This window comes from Haplochromis burtoni, unplaced genomic scaffold (assembly GCF_018398535.1).
Source record: "Haplochromis burtoni strain Fernald_Lab_line unplaced genomic scaffold, NCSU_Asbu1 Contig_30, whole genome shotgun sequence".
NCBI classification, from domain to species: Eukaryota; Metazoa; Chordata; class Actinopteri; order Cichliformes; family Cichlidae; genus Haplochromis; species Haplochromis burtoni.
Window position 1 is genome coordinate 1,886,091 of NW_024582391.1, and position 17,411 is coordinate 1,903,501.

General features: G+C 43.8%; 1 protein-coding gene across 2 annotated transcripts in view; it reads left to right on the forward strand.

Moving 5' to 3' along the window:
* Window positions 1-17,411, forward strand: part of LOC102299546 (partitioning defective 3 homolog) — a 308,415-nt gene that overhangs the window by 283,780 nt on the left and 7,224 nt on the right. For both annotated transcript variants that reach the window (XM_042219256.1, XM_042219257.1), the window contains exon 22: window positions 16,285-16,412. In XM_042219256.1, the coding sequence (XP_042075190.1) occupies window positions 16,285-16,412 (128 nt within the window). The remainder of the gene's footprint in view (window positions 1-16,284; window positions 16,413-17,411) is intronic.

Here is a 17,411-nt window from a genome sequence, read left to right on the forward strand (position 1 = left end):
ACATACATGTTAATAATTGCTGAATGTGTAATGATTGGTACACATGTTAAGGAGAAGATGGTCATTAAATTAAAATAGATTAAAAATATTAAAGTAATTTTTATTAATTCCAAATGATGTGGCATGAAGCAAAGAGCAAAAACAACAATATTACTAGTTTGTTATAACACAGCATGAAACTGTCACTGGTGCTGTCGTGTGATGCCATCAACCTTTTAGACAGCGAAACTGCCAAACTGCAAAAACATTAGTTTTCTCTATTACCCAAAGCTACATTTCGTAGACTAATTCTTAATTTCTGGAACCAACCTTTGACCTAGACATAATTGCTTATCTGCAGTCACTGCATTTGCCTTTTCACTCTTGGAAATATGACACACTTATTGAAGGGAGGCGATGTTAGGGGACAGAAACTAAAGACACCTACCCGCACTGTTCATTCTAATTTTCATTAGACTTGATTAAAGGGATTTTTAAATTAAAACAAATTAAAATTAAAATTTGAGAATAGTTGCTTTAAGCCGTTCTACTCTCCGACGATTGATCTGTAACAACAATGGGATTTATTCTTCATAATTGGAAAAATGTAATCAAGTTAATTCCTTTGTTAATTCATTCACACTTGATCTCATATCCATCCCTGCTGTGCATTAAAAGTTCAGGAACTTTAAGTAAGGAATCATATCCTTTTCCAAACTCCCTGTCAGGTCACCGATAATCTAAACTGTTGTCCCGCTTTTTACTTAACTGGTGTTTTAGAGGCGTGTAACTCATTAAAAACCATAACAAAAAAACACAGATAACCAAGTCACGGGACATGTGGGATGTCAAATACCTCCATGTTATTTATCAATAATAACTTACAGTGACTTCAGTTATTTGGTTTCTTTTTTTACTCAGTAACTTTTTGACCTCGGAGAAAAGAATGCGGCTAATTGTTGCCCCTAGCAGAGCTATTTAGAAAATGACGGGCCAGAAAGTCAGACCTTGAAAGTTAAAACATTTTGCATGCAATTTTCTAGAGAATTATCAGTGTTGGTTTGTCAGTTAAATTGGTTTGGAGTGGCCAGCATCTTCTACTGTTATTTCCGCTGTCCAATTGAGTTTGGGTAAAACACAGCAGCATGCTTCCCACCGTGTTCCTACACAGATGAAGGCAGGCTGTATTTGCTCTGGATTTTCTTCGGTATTTGTCAAACTGATGTTTGAAAAAAAAAACACAGAGTGGACGTCTATCTCTGTTTTCTTAATCTCTCTTTTCCCATCCGCCATTAGATGTGAACTGTTTGCTCACCACCAAGAGGTCTCAGTCTTTCTCTCTGAGCCGCTGAGCTCTTAATTGCGTCTGATCGTCGAAACTGTTGGGCACACCACTGCTCCACTGGTAATAAGATATAGGGCCAGCCCTTGAGTATTGAAGTCTGTTTTATTAGTCCTCTTTCATGTTATTTTAGTCATGTGAACAAGAATTCACAATGGCAGAGCTTATTAGGAAAGGCAGACGTGCACCCGTGTTATGCGCTGACACTGATTAGCAGAACTCGAGGGAAATCCCGTCTTAGCGTCATCTAGAAGCAGAATTGATATGGCTCTATTTAAAGTGAACAGGGTAAGGATTTTGCTTTGAAAACCAAAGATATTACAGAAAGATGAGACAAGTACAAAAATGTGAAGTGACATACTGACATTGACTATGCTGACAGGAATGGATAGTTAGCATCTTTACTGTATATTTACCTCTGCAAGGAGGTTAGGTTTTGGCATAGTGTGCGTCCATGACATTCTTTCTTTCTGTAAACACAATACCTCAAAATATTTGGATGAATTTTGATCAAATTGGTCGGGGTGTAGAGGTCCATTATGCCAACCTTGAAAGACCAAATCCATCAAAAAAATAGCCAGAAAATTCAGATTTATGGGGGGAACTGAGATGTTTATTAACCCTTATAACAAAATCCACATTTTTTTTGCTATATCAAGTTGTGTATAATATATTTTTATTATATATTTATTACATATTTTTTGTATTGCATTTGATACATTGGACATTTTTGGCAACTTTTTGTTAACAACAATGTTAATTTTAGACAAAAAAATTGTTTTGTCCATAACATTTTGATACTTATGTATCAAATATGATACAGGGCATTATAGGGTTAACAGTCCGTTAAAAATTTCCTTACATCCCCCAAGATCTTCAAGGCCAACTTAGTGACTTACAGGTAAAAAATTGACAAAAAGCCTTATGACTTAGAAAACTATGTATAGGGAATGATATATGGGAATTCTAGATATAACGTTACTTTGGACTAGAGATGGCACGATACCACTTTTTTATGTCCGATACCGATACCAATATCATAAATTTGGATATCGGCCGATACCGATATGAATCCGATATAGTGTGTTTTTTAATAAATAAAACTGTTTTTTTTTTTATATCTTGCTGCTTTTTGTATAAGTTCAAACTCAAGTTTTAAAAAAATAAAACACTAAAGCTATTCTGTTATACCTGTATGCAAAAAATACACTGCAGCCAAAATATTTCAAAGTTCAGCAATACTGATCAATCTAATAAACTTAAACCTAGTCTATCCTCCCTATTCTGGTATATTAAAGAGTAAGCAACCTAACTAATAGGGTTCCAAACTCCCAGCAAAAAAAGTAAAAAAAATAGGGAACCACCCCCCACCTCATGATGCTTAATTGACGTAATCAATTTTAATTTGATGCAGTGTGAAAAAAATGCACAGAAATCAATTATTTTTCAAGAATAATTAAAGAGATTCAACATCTTTCTTCAACAGAACTGCAGACTGCACAGATGGTACCTTCCCAAAGGAAAAAGTAGTAAAGCTTACTAGGGTATATTAGACTTAGTTACTATATACAGTCATGGACTTCTATACATTTTACATCAGATTAAAACTTTGGGTGTAAGAGTCAGATAATTAATTATTAAAAGCTAGACATTTTAAATGAGAATAAGAAAGAAAAGGATGTCTTTGTGCCCCCTTTCCCTGTTAATGCCCTATCGGCCCCCCTGGCTAAACTTTGCTAGATCCGCCCCTGCACAGTTACCAGCGTCAGCTACGTAGAAAAAGATCCTGGTGTAGAAAGTAATATTAAATAAATTCTAACAACAGATTATCAAGCTTAAACGTGCTGCTGTTGTTCAGCCGCTGGTTTCCTCTTTCTGGCGCAAAGTGGGCAATAAACAAACAAGAGAGACGGACTAGTGACAGAAAAGCCGATCAGCTGATCATTAATCAGTTTCACGATTAAAGTAGCAGCAGGAGAGGGAGGGAGAGAGGCAGTCGCTCCATATATCGGTTGTTAAGCTTAACGCTAGAATGCTTTACAAACATTCAGAGATGAACTTACACACTTGCTTTACTTCTCTCTGGGATAACTTCCTCAGGAAATGCCGGTTTGGTAGCGAGGCTACAAATACACACAGCTGCTCTATCACGTGATGCATACTGTTCCGACATGTTACGGTTATGAGCTGAGTTACGCCATGTCGCAAGTTTTGTGAGGTGCTTTTTTCATATTTAATGGATCGGATTACATTTTTTATTTCCAGTAATTTAGGTCAGTATCAGACCGATACCGATACGTAATATCGGATCGGTCCATCTCTACTTTGGACCTCTGACCTCTTCTTCAAGGTCAAATAAGGTTAAACCTTCGTAAAATCTAAAATTCTACTGTGTTTGTTTATATTGAAAACATTTAGGGAATGATACTTTTGTATGGGGAATTGAAATATTATCCCACATTGGACCTCTGACCTCACTTTTAAATTTCACATCTGCCTTTCTTTGAAGCCAACCCCAAAATGTGTTATATAATATCATACTGTAGTATGACATTATATAATAAGGTGAGGTTATTCATGTCCTGTTATTTACAAATCAGTAGCTATTATCCACTACCTGCTCCTACGTAATGTTACATACAAAATATAAAAGCAAATACTGCTCAGAGGGAACTGCCTCGGCGGAGGAAGATTTGTCACAACTTTCAGAAAGTGAACTTCTGGTGTGGGTTTAAAAACTGTGGGTGGAGGTAGTGATGACAAAAAACATTTATTTATTTATTTTCAGTGTTTTGACCCACACTGAAAAATGTAAAGTCATAGCTGAGTTCTGTTCAAAGCTATCGGAGCTATTTTTTTCTGCACTGAAACTGATATGTCCTTTTTTAACAGCATGTTTCACTCAGTTTCATTGCTGAAGATTGTTCACAATGATGAAAGTGAAACCTTTCTGACCTCTACTTTTATAAATCAAATCGTTCAGGGAATGTAACCATGAAAAGCAAGATGCTCCGGCAGGCAGTTAAATGCCTACCACATCAAAGTCTGCAGAACTGCACTTTGATGCCTGTTTCCCCTGAGCATGCGAGGCTCCTTTGTGATAGCCTCCACGCAAATATACTGTACACAAACAAGAACTGCTAGCATCTCAAAGTGTTACTCAAGAACAGCAGCAGTTCAGATTTCTGCAATCATTTATCCAGATTTAAGGATTTTAGGTTATTTTAGGGTGCAGTTAGTGGCTGTTCTGGGTCACAACACATGATCTTCATCAGTGGTTTCACCACATGTGATGGATAAACAGACCCGTGAGGACTTAAGACCCTGCTCTTCCATGTTGGCTTAATGGTTTAGCTTTAAAATTCATTTTTAATTTGGAAAAAGCTGTTTATGAAACATTCTCACGTTAAGGCCCGTTAAGTAGCTGCTCTCAATTTTATAGCCTGATCGTCATTAGCAGATGTATTCTGCATGACTTACATTTGATCTGTAATCCATTCAAACTGTGACTATAATCTACACTACAAAACACAAAATATTCTCTGCTAAAACTAAAGCCAATGTAAATGTTTTGCTTTCGGAACTTTAGAAAAATGTGTAAAATGATAATAATAGGGTTCGGCTAAGATAAGGGTACATGCATCAGTATTAGGTGTGGGGCCTGGTCTCCATGGGTTTAACCTCAGCTTTTCACTCAGGTCTGCCTGCTGCTAACAGCTGTAATGATCAGGTCCATCGCTGAACCTAAGCTCCAACATAATGGAATAATGATCAAGATACAAAAACCTCATCTATCAGTCAATCCACTTAGCCCAGCACACGCAATTAGAGCTGGTATGTTTTTTCTCCTGCCCGCCCTGCTTGTCTATAAGAGGGAATTTCCAGATGTTCATCATAAAGAACTGTTAAGCAATGTTTTTCCTAGAGCCCACCCCCCAGCCTCAGATACACACACTCTTTCTCAATAAAAACAATTTGTGCTGTTAGGCTAGAGCACCAGTAAGCATGACCACACAGAGGAGTATGAGCACCACGCTGGTAACTTGGATCACACACATCAACAGCAACTTTTAAAGCCCACATTTATGTGAATTCTTTTGATTTTATTATTACTTTGAATTCTGCTACCAGGGTTCATGTGTGTGCACATATTAGCTCTGCTTATGCAACTACTAGTTTCCTTAAATATTGTACTTTCATGTTGATTAGTGTTGTGTGCCTCACAGTTAACTCTATTACTATGTGATTACTTGAAGAGTAAGCCCTGTTTAACCAGTCACTTGACTTCCTCAGAGCTAAACAGCCAGGGATTGAACCACCAGCCTTCTGATTAATAGATGAGTAACCCAGAAAACAAGCTTCCTGGATATGTCACGCAGGTTTGCGGTCTAACGTTTCACCCGAGCTCTGGCAGTCGTGTTTGTGTGTCCGAGACTCGGCAGTTGGCACACTAACACCCTTGCTATCTCTCTGGCCCTACACAACCCCCCTATTTAGAATTTAAGATAGCCCAGAACAATCTCACACCCAGCGAGGAGTTAACACGTTACAGGAAGGCCATATCATGCTGTGAAAAAATAAGGAAAAGCCTAAAACCAGCATTGCAAACCCGTGCTGAGATGTGTTTCTTTCAACCAGATCTCTGACATTGATTGATTGTCGCCTTTTAGGGCTTCTTAGTCATGCTACTGCATGACTTTGTAGGGATTAGTGCTGTATAATGTTGTGCAAGTAGTGAAGCAAGGTTTAGTGGCAACATGGTTAAAGAAAATACCATAAGCAATGGGATTTGCCATTGTATTTGAACAATACCAACCTTAAAGTTATGTGGCTTGGTTGTTAATGTGGAATAGATTGATGCGTGATCTGATATTGTCACGTTGGTGTTGTTCCCATATCACAGTAATATAGGTCCAAGATCAACCAAAGATGTTATCTGAGCATTCAGTTAGCATTAGCCAAGAAGCTAGCTAATACTAATACATTAGTAGCATAAATTTAGCTAACAGCAAACCTAAATTGACAATATTTTTTATTATATTCCATGAATTAATAAAGAAAACACTTGAAAGCTGCTACCGGTTGCAGAAGAGTTTGATATAAATAAAGGCATGTTTTTCTTTTTTTCTTTTTTCCCCACATTGCAAAACAACGTGATTGGTCAGTTTCACTTAAAGATACAGAAAAGAAAAATGACTTTTGTGCTGCCTTATGTGCATGCTACAAAGTCTCTAAATGATATAGCGATAGCCACACCAACCTCCTATTCACTGTGGTTCCTTGGACCAGAGGCCTGGAAATGGCAGACCACACTGCTTGATCCAGATGGTTACGCCGCCCGGAGCTACACACCCTGGTAACCGCAAATGGACTGAGCTTGCTTATAATAAATTGGCGGAATTGGGTCGGTGCAGTGACTTTAAGAGAGACTCATTATCCAACTGGGCTTTTGTCAGGATGTGGTGTTTCACTACCATTCTCTCACTTTCTTCTTGTTGTATTTGCCCATTAGCAATCTTAATGTCTTCCACATGTCTGTTTGTGTACAGCTCGACTGTTCTCTTAAAACGGTTCCCTATGTGGTGGCCTCCAAGCATACTATCAAGAGAAGCATGGGCGGTAAAGCCATATGTTAGTGCTGACCCATCATCGCAACCTGCTTTGATATCTCAAAGGTTTGTGACCAGCTCTGAACCAAGAAATATTACACCTCGGCTGTCTTGCTCGACTCCCACCCAGCTGCTTTCCTCGTCCTAGTTTTTTTTTTTTTTTGATAGCTGCAAATAATTTTCATAATTACATCCCGCCGGCTCTCATGTTTTAACAGGTGGAGAATTTTTGTTTCCTCCTGCTTTGTCTGTGACACCACCAAGGAAGCAGTGGAAAGATAAAAACGTGCCATATTGACATCATTTTTCACATTATTGGATAAAAACAAACACGGACATCTCTTTGATTTGATTTCAACAAATGTCATGTTTTATATGGCATTATATTCCAGGTCTAACATGAAATAATCTGATTCCCCTTCCCTGGATAATGGCATTAGGCTGACTGATTTTCTCTCCTGGCTATTTCTCATGCATTTCTCTTGGCATGGCGTCATCCACATCAACCCTTCGGTTTGAGACTGAAGAGTGTAGCACCGCAGGATTCCTCCTCACTTCCTTTCAAATCACATTAATAACTTTCAGAGTGCGTGACTAATTATTTTCTCACTACCACATTCGACTCCAGTAAAATTATTTTTCTTTTCCACCTCTCAGTTCATGTGATATTGGTTTATGTGCTCTACAGTTTCTGAGCCCGGGAAACATGTTGTTGCAGCGAAACCTGAAACATATGAGTCCAATTCACTTCGCCCACGTGGAATACTATTATGTTTTTAAGACTCGGAGGGCTTGAGAAAAAGACTTGCTGTTGAAGCTGAGTGAAATGTAATTGCGCTGTTATTGCAGCTGTCCAAGTGAGGAGAAAAGCAGTCATTTCAGGAACAGAAGACGTTTCCAAGAAGACGTTTTTGCTGACAGCTTTTCATTTCACCAGCGCACCTTTACCCCATCGATTAATTCCAGAATTGTTCTCGTCGGTCAGATATTGCTGTATTATCAGAAGTGTTTGGCTTCACAGAGATACACTCGCAGCGTCTATTGATACCCCCCAAAGGGCACCTTAATACCCCATATTTAGCATGTTTAGACACTTGCTTGTTACTGTAATGTACATATTTATAATACCCATATATCATTCTCTATATGTCTACATGCTGTCAATACAAATAAAGGCAGTAAGAAGAGCTGATTATACTACTATTAACACTTTGACCTTCAGATACCTCGAACTTGAAATAGAGGTCAAAGGTTATATGTGATATGATATTTTAAACCTTTATACAGTACTTAATATATGTTGATATTATGTTTGATAGTTTCAAGGTTTTGGTGATCTTTTGATCAATAAATCCTTCAGTTCACCTGGAAGACCTTGGTTAATGTAAGCCAAATTTTAATGGATTGTTAACATCACCGCACTCTACACCCTGACCAAGTTTGATCAGAAATCATTTGAGACTTTTTGTGGCTGAATTGCAAGCACGCACGCAAATGCTACCAAAAACATAACCTCCTTGATGGAGATAACAATGGGAAGGTATCATTTTGTGGCAAATAGGGCTAATGTTGTAAATTGGGGAATTTTAAACTCAAACCCACAATCGTTTCTTCAGCCTAACCACACAGCGAAAAGTACGTAAAACGCAAGTGCAAACAAAATTAATCAGTGAATAGTTTTAATAATGAAAAATCCTAAATGGGAGCCTTGCCGCAGTGTTCTGGCTGACAAATGTCACTACATCTTAGAGGTGGCTGTAGCTCAGGTCATCTATTGGAAGGTTGGTTCAATTCCTGGCTTCCCCTAGTCTGCATGCCAAATATCCTTGGGCAAGATATTAACCCCAAATTGCTCTCCGATGCATCCATCGGAGTATGAATGTGTGTGAATGTTACTTAGAAAGCACTTAGAACAATGTGCTTGTGCAAATGGGTGTGAATGTGTGAATGCACAAGTTGTGTAAAGCACTTTGAGTGCTCAGAAGAGTAGAAAAGCGCTATATAAGAACCAGTCCATTTACCATTTACATCCACATCTGGCTGTCTGGTCTGCATCCACAGACACCCTTTCAACCATTAAATGCAGATTTCACATTAAATGCACATTACTGTAGCTGGTGTGTCAAAAGCATGGACACCAAAAGACACCTTGTACTGTATGTGTTACGGCCGAGACCATTTCAGACGAGAGACAGGACTCAAACGCAAGACGCCGAACAGCTCATAAGTATATCTTAAGAATAATGTTTAATGTATACACAAAATATTCATAAACAAAAGGTGAGCGTAGACGTTAAACTAAATAACGATCTGGTCCGGGTCAGAGAGGACAGCTATTCCGAGGATTGGACTGGAAAGCAAGTCACAAAGGGTCCAGGAAAAGGTCGGGGTCACTGTAACAGAATGCAAATGTTCAAACATAGATAAGGAGGCATATGAATATGTTGTTTGGCTCAAAATCCTCCTTCGTACTGCGTACTTGCCAACGGAGGTCGGAGGTGGCATAGAGGAGGAGTAGTCCGGGTGTGTAAATCCAAAAGGTCCTGGCGTGGAGGCAGAGAGGCAGGTAGGTAGTTTTGGTAATAGCCTGAGGGACTGCCAGAAGGTCCAGCATCCAAGTAGAAGCTCTTCGCCAGGGGTTAACAGTTAGGTGTAGCTAAAAGGGAGGCGCACAAAAACACAAACATACAGTGAGGCAAGGTGATTCAAAAAAACACGTAAGGAAATTATGGTGGTGGCCTGCACTGACTGATGTTTAGCAGAGAATCTGGCGAAGAGAGATTGAGAACGCTGGCCTTATGAGTCCCCCGGCTAATTACCCACAGATGTCAGCGATCAGCAAAAACACTGAGGCCCCTCCCAGGGGTGGAGACGCCGGCTCGGAGGGAGACACACTGGCACACACCCGGACCATGACAGTACCCCCCCCTCAAGGGACGCCACCCGGCGGCCGACCAGCACCCGCCCCACGACGTGACCTAAGAAAATCAGAAACCATCACAGAGTCAAGCATCAAAGAACGAGGAACCCAAGAACGCTCCTCCGGCCCATAACCCTCCCAGTCCACCAAAAACTGCAGCCCCCTACCCCGCCGCCGCACATCCAGAATGCGCCGGACAGAAAACGCAGGGTGCCCATCAATGAGCCGGGCGGGAGGCGGGGGCACCGGAGGTGGGCACAGACGACTAGACACCACCGGCTTCACCTGAGAAACGTGAAAGACCGGGTGAACCCGCAAGGCAGCAGGCAAACAGAGCTTGACAGCCGTAGGGCTGAGGACCCTGTCCACAGAATAGGGGCCGATGTAACGAGGAGACAACTTGCGGGAGGACGCCCTGAGAGGGATGTCCTTCGCGGCGAGCCACACCTTTTGTCCCGGTGAGTAAACAGGCGCAGGAGACCGGCGACGGTCGGCACAGCTACGTTGGCGAGCCACCGCTCGCAACAGCGCCTCCCGCGTACGAGACCAGACCCAACGGCAGCGCTGTAGATGATGCTGGACCGAGGGGACAGCAAGATCAGCCTCCTCCTCCGGAAACAGGGGCGGCTGATAACCCAAAGAGGCTTCGAACGGTGACAACCCAGTAGCAGACAAAACCAAGGAGTTGTGGGCATATTCCACCCACGGCAGATACGAGGCCCAAGTCGCAGGGTTATGACAGGTCACACAGCGGAGCGCGGCCCCAAGCTCCTGATTCAAACGTTCCGTCTGGCCGTTCGTCTGAGGATGGTAACCAGAGCTCAGACAAGGCCTGGCCCCAAAAGCAGCGCAAAAAGAACCCCAAACTTGGGACGAGAACTGCGGACCCCTGTCCGAAACTATTTCCACAGGAATGCCATGAAGCCGAAAAACATGGTCCAACAACAACGTAGACGTCTCAGCCGCAGTGGGCAACTTCTCCAAAGCGACGAAATGAGCAGCCTTAGAAAACCGATCCACGACCGAGAGAATAGTGGTCTTCCCAGCCGAAACCGGGAGTCCCGTAACAAAATCCAGGGCGACGTGGGACCAAGGGCGATGAGGCGTAGATAACGGCTGCAACAGCCCAGCAGGACGGTGAGTACGCGACTTACACCTGGCACACACAGGGCACGCAGCCACATATTCCCGAACATCTTTGTCCAGAGTGGCCCACCAAAAATGTCTCTTAACCATAGAAGTCGTCCGGCCCCTGCCCGGGTGACACGCAAACCTCGAAGCGTGCACCCATTCCAGTACCTTGGAGCGAGCAGCCGCGGGAACAAAACGCCGGTTAGTCGGTCCCGTGCCCGGATCCGGTTCCGTCCGGAGGCCCCGGTTGATGGCGTCCTCCACCTCCCAGGTAATAGCTCCCACCGTACAGCCGGCCGGAAGAATGGTGGAAAACTCCGCCGGACCCGTGTCAGAGTCAAACTGCCGAGAGAGGGCATCCGGTTTGGTGTTTCTGGAACCCGGGCGATAGGAAATGGAAAAGTTAAAACGTGCGAAAAACAGCGACCAACGAGCTTGACGTGCATTCAACCTCTTCGCACCGCGTAGGTACGTCAAGTTCTTATGATCCGTCCACACCAGGAACGGTAGCGCCGCGCCTTCCAGATGATGACGCCACTCCTCCAACGCCAACTTAACGGCAAGCAGTTCCCGGTCCCCCACATCATAGTTCCGTTCCGCTGGTGAAAGCCGCCGAGAGAAAAAGGCGCACGGCCGTAGCTTAGAGGAGGGGCCGGCACGTTGTGAAAGCACAGCCCCCACCCCCACATCAGAAGCATCCACCTCCACAATAAAAGCCTTAGACGGATCGGGTTGAGCGAGGATGGGCGCAGTAGAAAACAGATGTTTCAGCTTCGTGAACGCGCTGTCTGCTTCGGCGGACCAGCCGAACGGAAGCTTAGTAGAGGTAAGGCGTGTAAGCGGAGCCGCCACCAGACTGTAGTTCCTTATGAACCGACGATAGAAATTTGCAAATCCCAAAAACCCCTGGAGTTGCTTGCGAGTAGAAGGCACAGGCCAGTCTGTGACCGCCTTCACCTTAGCCGGATCCGTCTTCACCTGCCCCCCTGCCAAGATGTATCCCAGGAAAGAGACCGATGTCAAATGAAACTCACATTTCTCAGCCTTGGCATACAGTCTGTTTTCCAAGAGGCGTTGAAGGACAGCTCGGACATGTGAATGATGCTCAGCCAAAGTTTTAGAAAAAATAAGAATGTCATCTAAATAGACGAACACAAAACGGTCGAGGAAATCCCGTAGGACATCATTTATTAGGGCCTGAAACACCGCTGGAGCGTTCGTTAAACCGAAAGGCATAACGAGATACTCGAAATGACCCAAGGGGGTGTTAAACGCGGTCTTCCACTCGTCTCCCTGACGGATTCGCACCAAATGATAAGCATTGCGAAGATCTAACTTAGTGAACACCGTGGCACCCTGTAGCGATTCAATAGCGGAGCTAATGAGTGGCAAGGGATACTTATTTTTAACAGTGACGTCATTCAAGCCCCTGAAATCAATACACGGCCGAAGAGACCCATCCTTCTTGTCTACAAAAAAAAACCCAGCCGCCACGGGGGATGAAGACGGACGGATTAACCCAGCCGCTAGTGAATCCCTAATATACTCCTCCATCGCAGCACGTTCAGGCCTAGAGATACTATATAACCGGCTCTTGGGCAGGGACGCTCCGGGGAGCAAATCAATCGCACAGTCATACGGGCGATGGGGCGGTAGAGACTGCGCTTTGATCTTACTGAATACTTCCCGCAAATCATGATACTCAGGCGGCACCCCTGAGAGATCGGGGACATATTCGTCAGTCCCCGTAGCCTCCCCCGGGCTGGGAAAACGGGCGGAAGTCAGACAATTGGAGTGGCAAAAAGGGCTCCAGCTGACAACCCTTTGCCCCTCCCAATCCAAGTGCGGATTGTGTAAGCACAGCCAGGGATAACCCAAAGTGAGCGGAGTATCAGGTGAATCGAGGACAAAAAAGGTGAGTTTCTCCCTATGATTCCCCGAAGTGCACAGTGACACTGGACCAGTGTGAAAAGAAATTTTAGTGAAAACCTGGTTATTAATCGCTCTAACAGGAATGGGCGGCTCAAGGCGCACGAGCGGAACGCCTAATCGTTCAGCGAGATCGAGACTGATTAAATTCTGTTCAGAACCAGAATCTAATAAGGCTGTGCACGAATGAGTAATCTGTAGCATCTCCAAGGTGACAGGGAGTTGTAAACGGGGTTTCTGACCAGAATTCGAACCGCCCACCCGTATCCCCGATTCTACCGGCGGGCGACACCTTTTCCCTCCTTCGGGCATGCAGCAATCAAGTGGTCCAGCGAGCCACAGTAAAAACAGGCATGAGCCCGACGCCGCCGCTCCCTCTCCTCCGGTGTCAACCGTGACCGGCCAATCTGCATAGGCTCCGGTTCGGGATTAGTGACGTAAGCCGAGGCGACAAACTCATGCGAGTCCACAGTCGGAGGCGGCGACGGTGACGTACCCGGAAACGAGCGCGGTAAACGGCGCTGGGATTTGTAGTTCCTGTCCCTCTCCCTGTCACGCAACCTGTTGTCAATGCGAAGGGAGAGGGACGCCAGTTCCTCAAAAGATTTTGGCTCATCACGGGAGGCAAGCTGGTCTTTCATACCCTCGTTCAATGCCCGGAAAAACACCCCGCGCAGAGCGTCGTCAGGCCAACCGGTTTCGGCGGCGGCAGTACGAAAATCAATCAAAAAATCGGCAACCCTCTGACGGCCCTGGCGAAGATCCAGCAGCCTCTGCGCAGAACTACCCTCAGAAATGGGGTGCGCAAACGTTTTCTGGAATTCCCCCAAAAACACCTCATAAGAACAGGTTAACAAAGGATTCTTCGATAGATACGCCTCCGCCCACTTAAGTGCACGATTACGCAGTTTACCCACCAAATAAGATATCTTATTAGAATCCGCAACAAATGTGCGTGGAGAACGACCGAAAACAAGGTCGACCTGAAGCAAAAACCCGCTACAACTCCCTGGATCCCCTGAAAATGGTTCGGGCTCCGGGGACGTAGCATCACGGAAAGCTGATGTAGGTGGAGATGCAACGGCAACAGGTTGAGGCAGAGGAGCTGGTGTACCGGAGTCTTGGCCCGCGGGGCCCGAGGCGGAACCAGCAGCAGTAGAAATATCCGCTTGTAGAGCCTGGAGGGCTCTAGTATTTTACTTTGACCATCTCTAAGAGTCTGCTGCTGGGCTAACAGGAACTGAATAGATTGTTCATGACTTCCTAATATCGCCCCCTGCCTCTGAATGGCTGACCGTTCCGCGTCTGCTGAGTCCATAACTGCTGGCCAGATTCTACTGTTACGGCCGAGACCGTTTCAGACGAGTGACAGGACTCAAACGCAAGACGCCGAACAGCTCATAAGTATATTTAAGAATAATGTTTAATGTATACACAAAATATTCATAAACAAAAGGTGAGCGTAGACGTTAAACTAAATAATGATCTGGTCCGGGTCAGAGAGGACAGCTATTCCGGGATTGGACTGGAAAGCAAGTCACAAAGGGTCCAGGAAAAGGTCGGGGTCACTGTAACAGAATGCAATGTTCAAACATAGATAAGGAGGCATATGAATATGTTGTTTGGCTCAAAATCCTCCTTCGTACTGCGTACTTGCCAACGGAGGTCGGAGGTGGCATAGAGGGGGAGTAGTCCGGGTGTGTAAATCCAAAAGGTCCTGGCGTGGAGGCAGAGAGGCAGGTAGGTAGTTTTGGTAATAGCCTGAGGGACTGCCAGAAGGTCCAGCATCCAAGTAGAAGCTCTTCGCCAGGGGTTAACAGTTAGGTGTAGCTAAAAAGGGAGGCGCACAAAAAACAAACATACAGTGAGGCAAGGTGATTCAAAACAAACACGTAAGGAAATTATGGTGGTGGCCTGCACTGACTGATGTTTAGCAGAGAATCTGGCGAAGAGAGATTGAGAACGCTGGCCTTATGAGTCCCCCGGCTAATTACCCACAGATGTCAGCGATCAGCAAAAACACTGAAGCCCCTCCCAGGGGTGGAGACGCCGGCTCGGAGGGAAACACACTGGCACACACCCGGACCATGACAGTATGTACCTTTGCAACACCACCATCTGATTGAATGGCAGTATTTGACATCCTGTGTTTACTGCAAATCAGAGGACAAAGTGCATTAAACTGTGAGTTTAGCTACGTTCTGCCAGCTCCACAAATCCAAAGACTGTGAAGAAGCTGCTCAGGTTTAGAAATCAAATTTGGGTAAATTGTGAGTTATTAAGTGGTTAATTTATTCACACAAGCCATCCACCACTACCTGCCTTCCACAATAAAGCCTGAGCCTTATGAATGCTGACAAGTGGTCAAGCCACGCCTGCAACACCTCTTCAGCTTGCTTCTGTTTAATTGGCTTGTCTCGTTCTTTCATAAGCCAGCTCGTTAGCAGCATGCTGGTGCTGAGGGAGATGATATCTCCATGTCAACCTCACAGATGATCAGACGGCAAACACGCATGCACACTGGTACAGGTTAGCAGTGTGTTGTCATATGCATATGAGCGGAATGAAGCCATGGCTGGAAATGCTCGTCTATAATTTATCTCTTCAGCACACTAGTGGTGGGCTAAACTGATCCAAACTGTAGCTATCAAGACCTACAGCTGACACAAATAAGCTCCATCGCAAAATGTTTAATGCATACTAAAGAGAAAAGTCATATCAACCATGTGGCCAGTGCAGTATGTTTGAAAAGTTAAGAGAACAGGATTCTTTGTTTGTTTGTTTTAATCACAGCATTCTTTAAAAGCAGTTCTCCTTTCTTAATGTGTGGTTGATATGGACCACGGTTCATTTAGTACTTTATTATCTGTGTACCAGGCAACACAGATCCCTTAAACAAGCCATTCAAAAGGTACCTAGGGTTAAATGGACTAGCTAAACACACTTAGGGCTCTACTACCTTTTAAGACTACAATATAAAATAAATCACTAGCCAAGAATCGCTGAAGCTGCAAACAACTAGCATGTGCCACTTTCCCACGAATAAGAACTCGTGTGAACAATTTAAGTTCAATTCATCTTTTATCAAAACAATAATTTTCTTTTCTCTTATATGGACTGGTTCTTATAATGCGCTTTTCTACTCTATCCTGAGCACTCAAAGTGCTTTACACAACACTTTTTTTCAACTGTTTCTGAGTCCTTCCTAACTAACATCCACACACTGTATGCATGCTATAGTCCGATGGATGCATTGGAGAGCAACATGGGGTTAGTACAACCTGCACTGAAAGGCTTAAATGCTTGCCTTTGGTCCTCTCTTTGTTACTGTGTATTCACTGTGTCTGTGCTGACTGTATTTGTGGGTTTAACAGGCCAGCAATGGGACGGAGACATCAAGTGGACGCCATTCTGTAACGGTTGAGACTCAGGTCCAGAAACAGCAGCAAGAGGACAGAGATGATTTCCCACAAGCACAGAGACAGTACAATTCCCTGCCACGGTGAGACATCCTTCCTTCCTTTTCTTTCTTTCTTCAAACTGTCCATGCATCCATGCGGCTGCGTTCACGCCTTTGACTTATCACGTCCTCCCTGCCCTTTCTCAACCCCTTCATTTGACTTTTTTTGATTTCCATCAATTTCTTTTCCTCACATTTTTGCCTTCCCCCCCACCTCCCCCCTCCCTCACTTATCTCTTTGGCTTCCCTCAAAGTCAATCACCACAAAGCCACTTTCAACTAATCTCCAGACATTTGAACGATTCTTAGCAAACTCTTTGAATGAAATCATTTAATGTGATCGCTTAGAATTATTTGACTGATATTCAACTTCATTAAGTCAATGCTGACCCGAAGAAAGCGGTGACTTTGTCCCAAGCCCCCCTCTCCAATAACAGCTCCAATATCACATTATTTTTTCTAAAGGCTATTTTTCCCCCTACAATCTCTTGCCTCGCACAGTTTGCCATTAGGAGCTACAAGCACTGCTCTTCATCTTCTCCATCTTCTTGTTTCGATTCTTTTTTGCATATTTGTCAAAGAGATGCCAATAAAGCTTACCATATCTTACATCTTGAGCCTTTTTTGTGGGAGGGGTTGGTTTAGTATCAATATTTGCCATTTCTGCCAGCACTCCGTTAAATGTCTTTACTGAAGTTTTTAATCTCATGGCAGTAGGTGCAAATTACAAAGTTAACCACTGCTGCTAGGGGAAAGAAAGTCGCATATGAAGCTTAATATCCTGGAAGAAAAGCTCCCCAAGGCAATAATTCTGTCATTTGACTGACTGACACATTATTGTTGAATATTTTCACACTGAAAACAATCCATTGTGAGGGTTTTTTTGCATTGTGAAATGTATTATATGTTCAAAAATGCTAAGAGCAAAGTCAAGATTTATTTCACTTTTGCAGCTTGCCAATTTAAGCAAAGACGGAGCCCTTAATGTGTGTGTGTGTGTGTGTGTGTGTGTGTGTGTGTGTGTGTGTGTGTGTGTGTGTG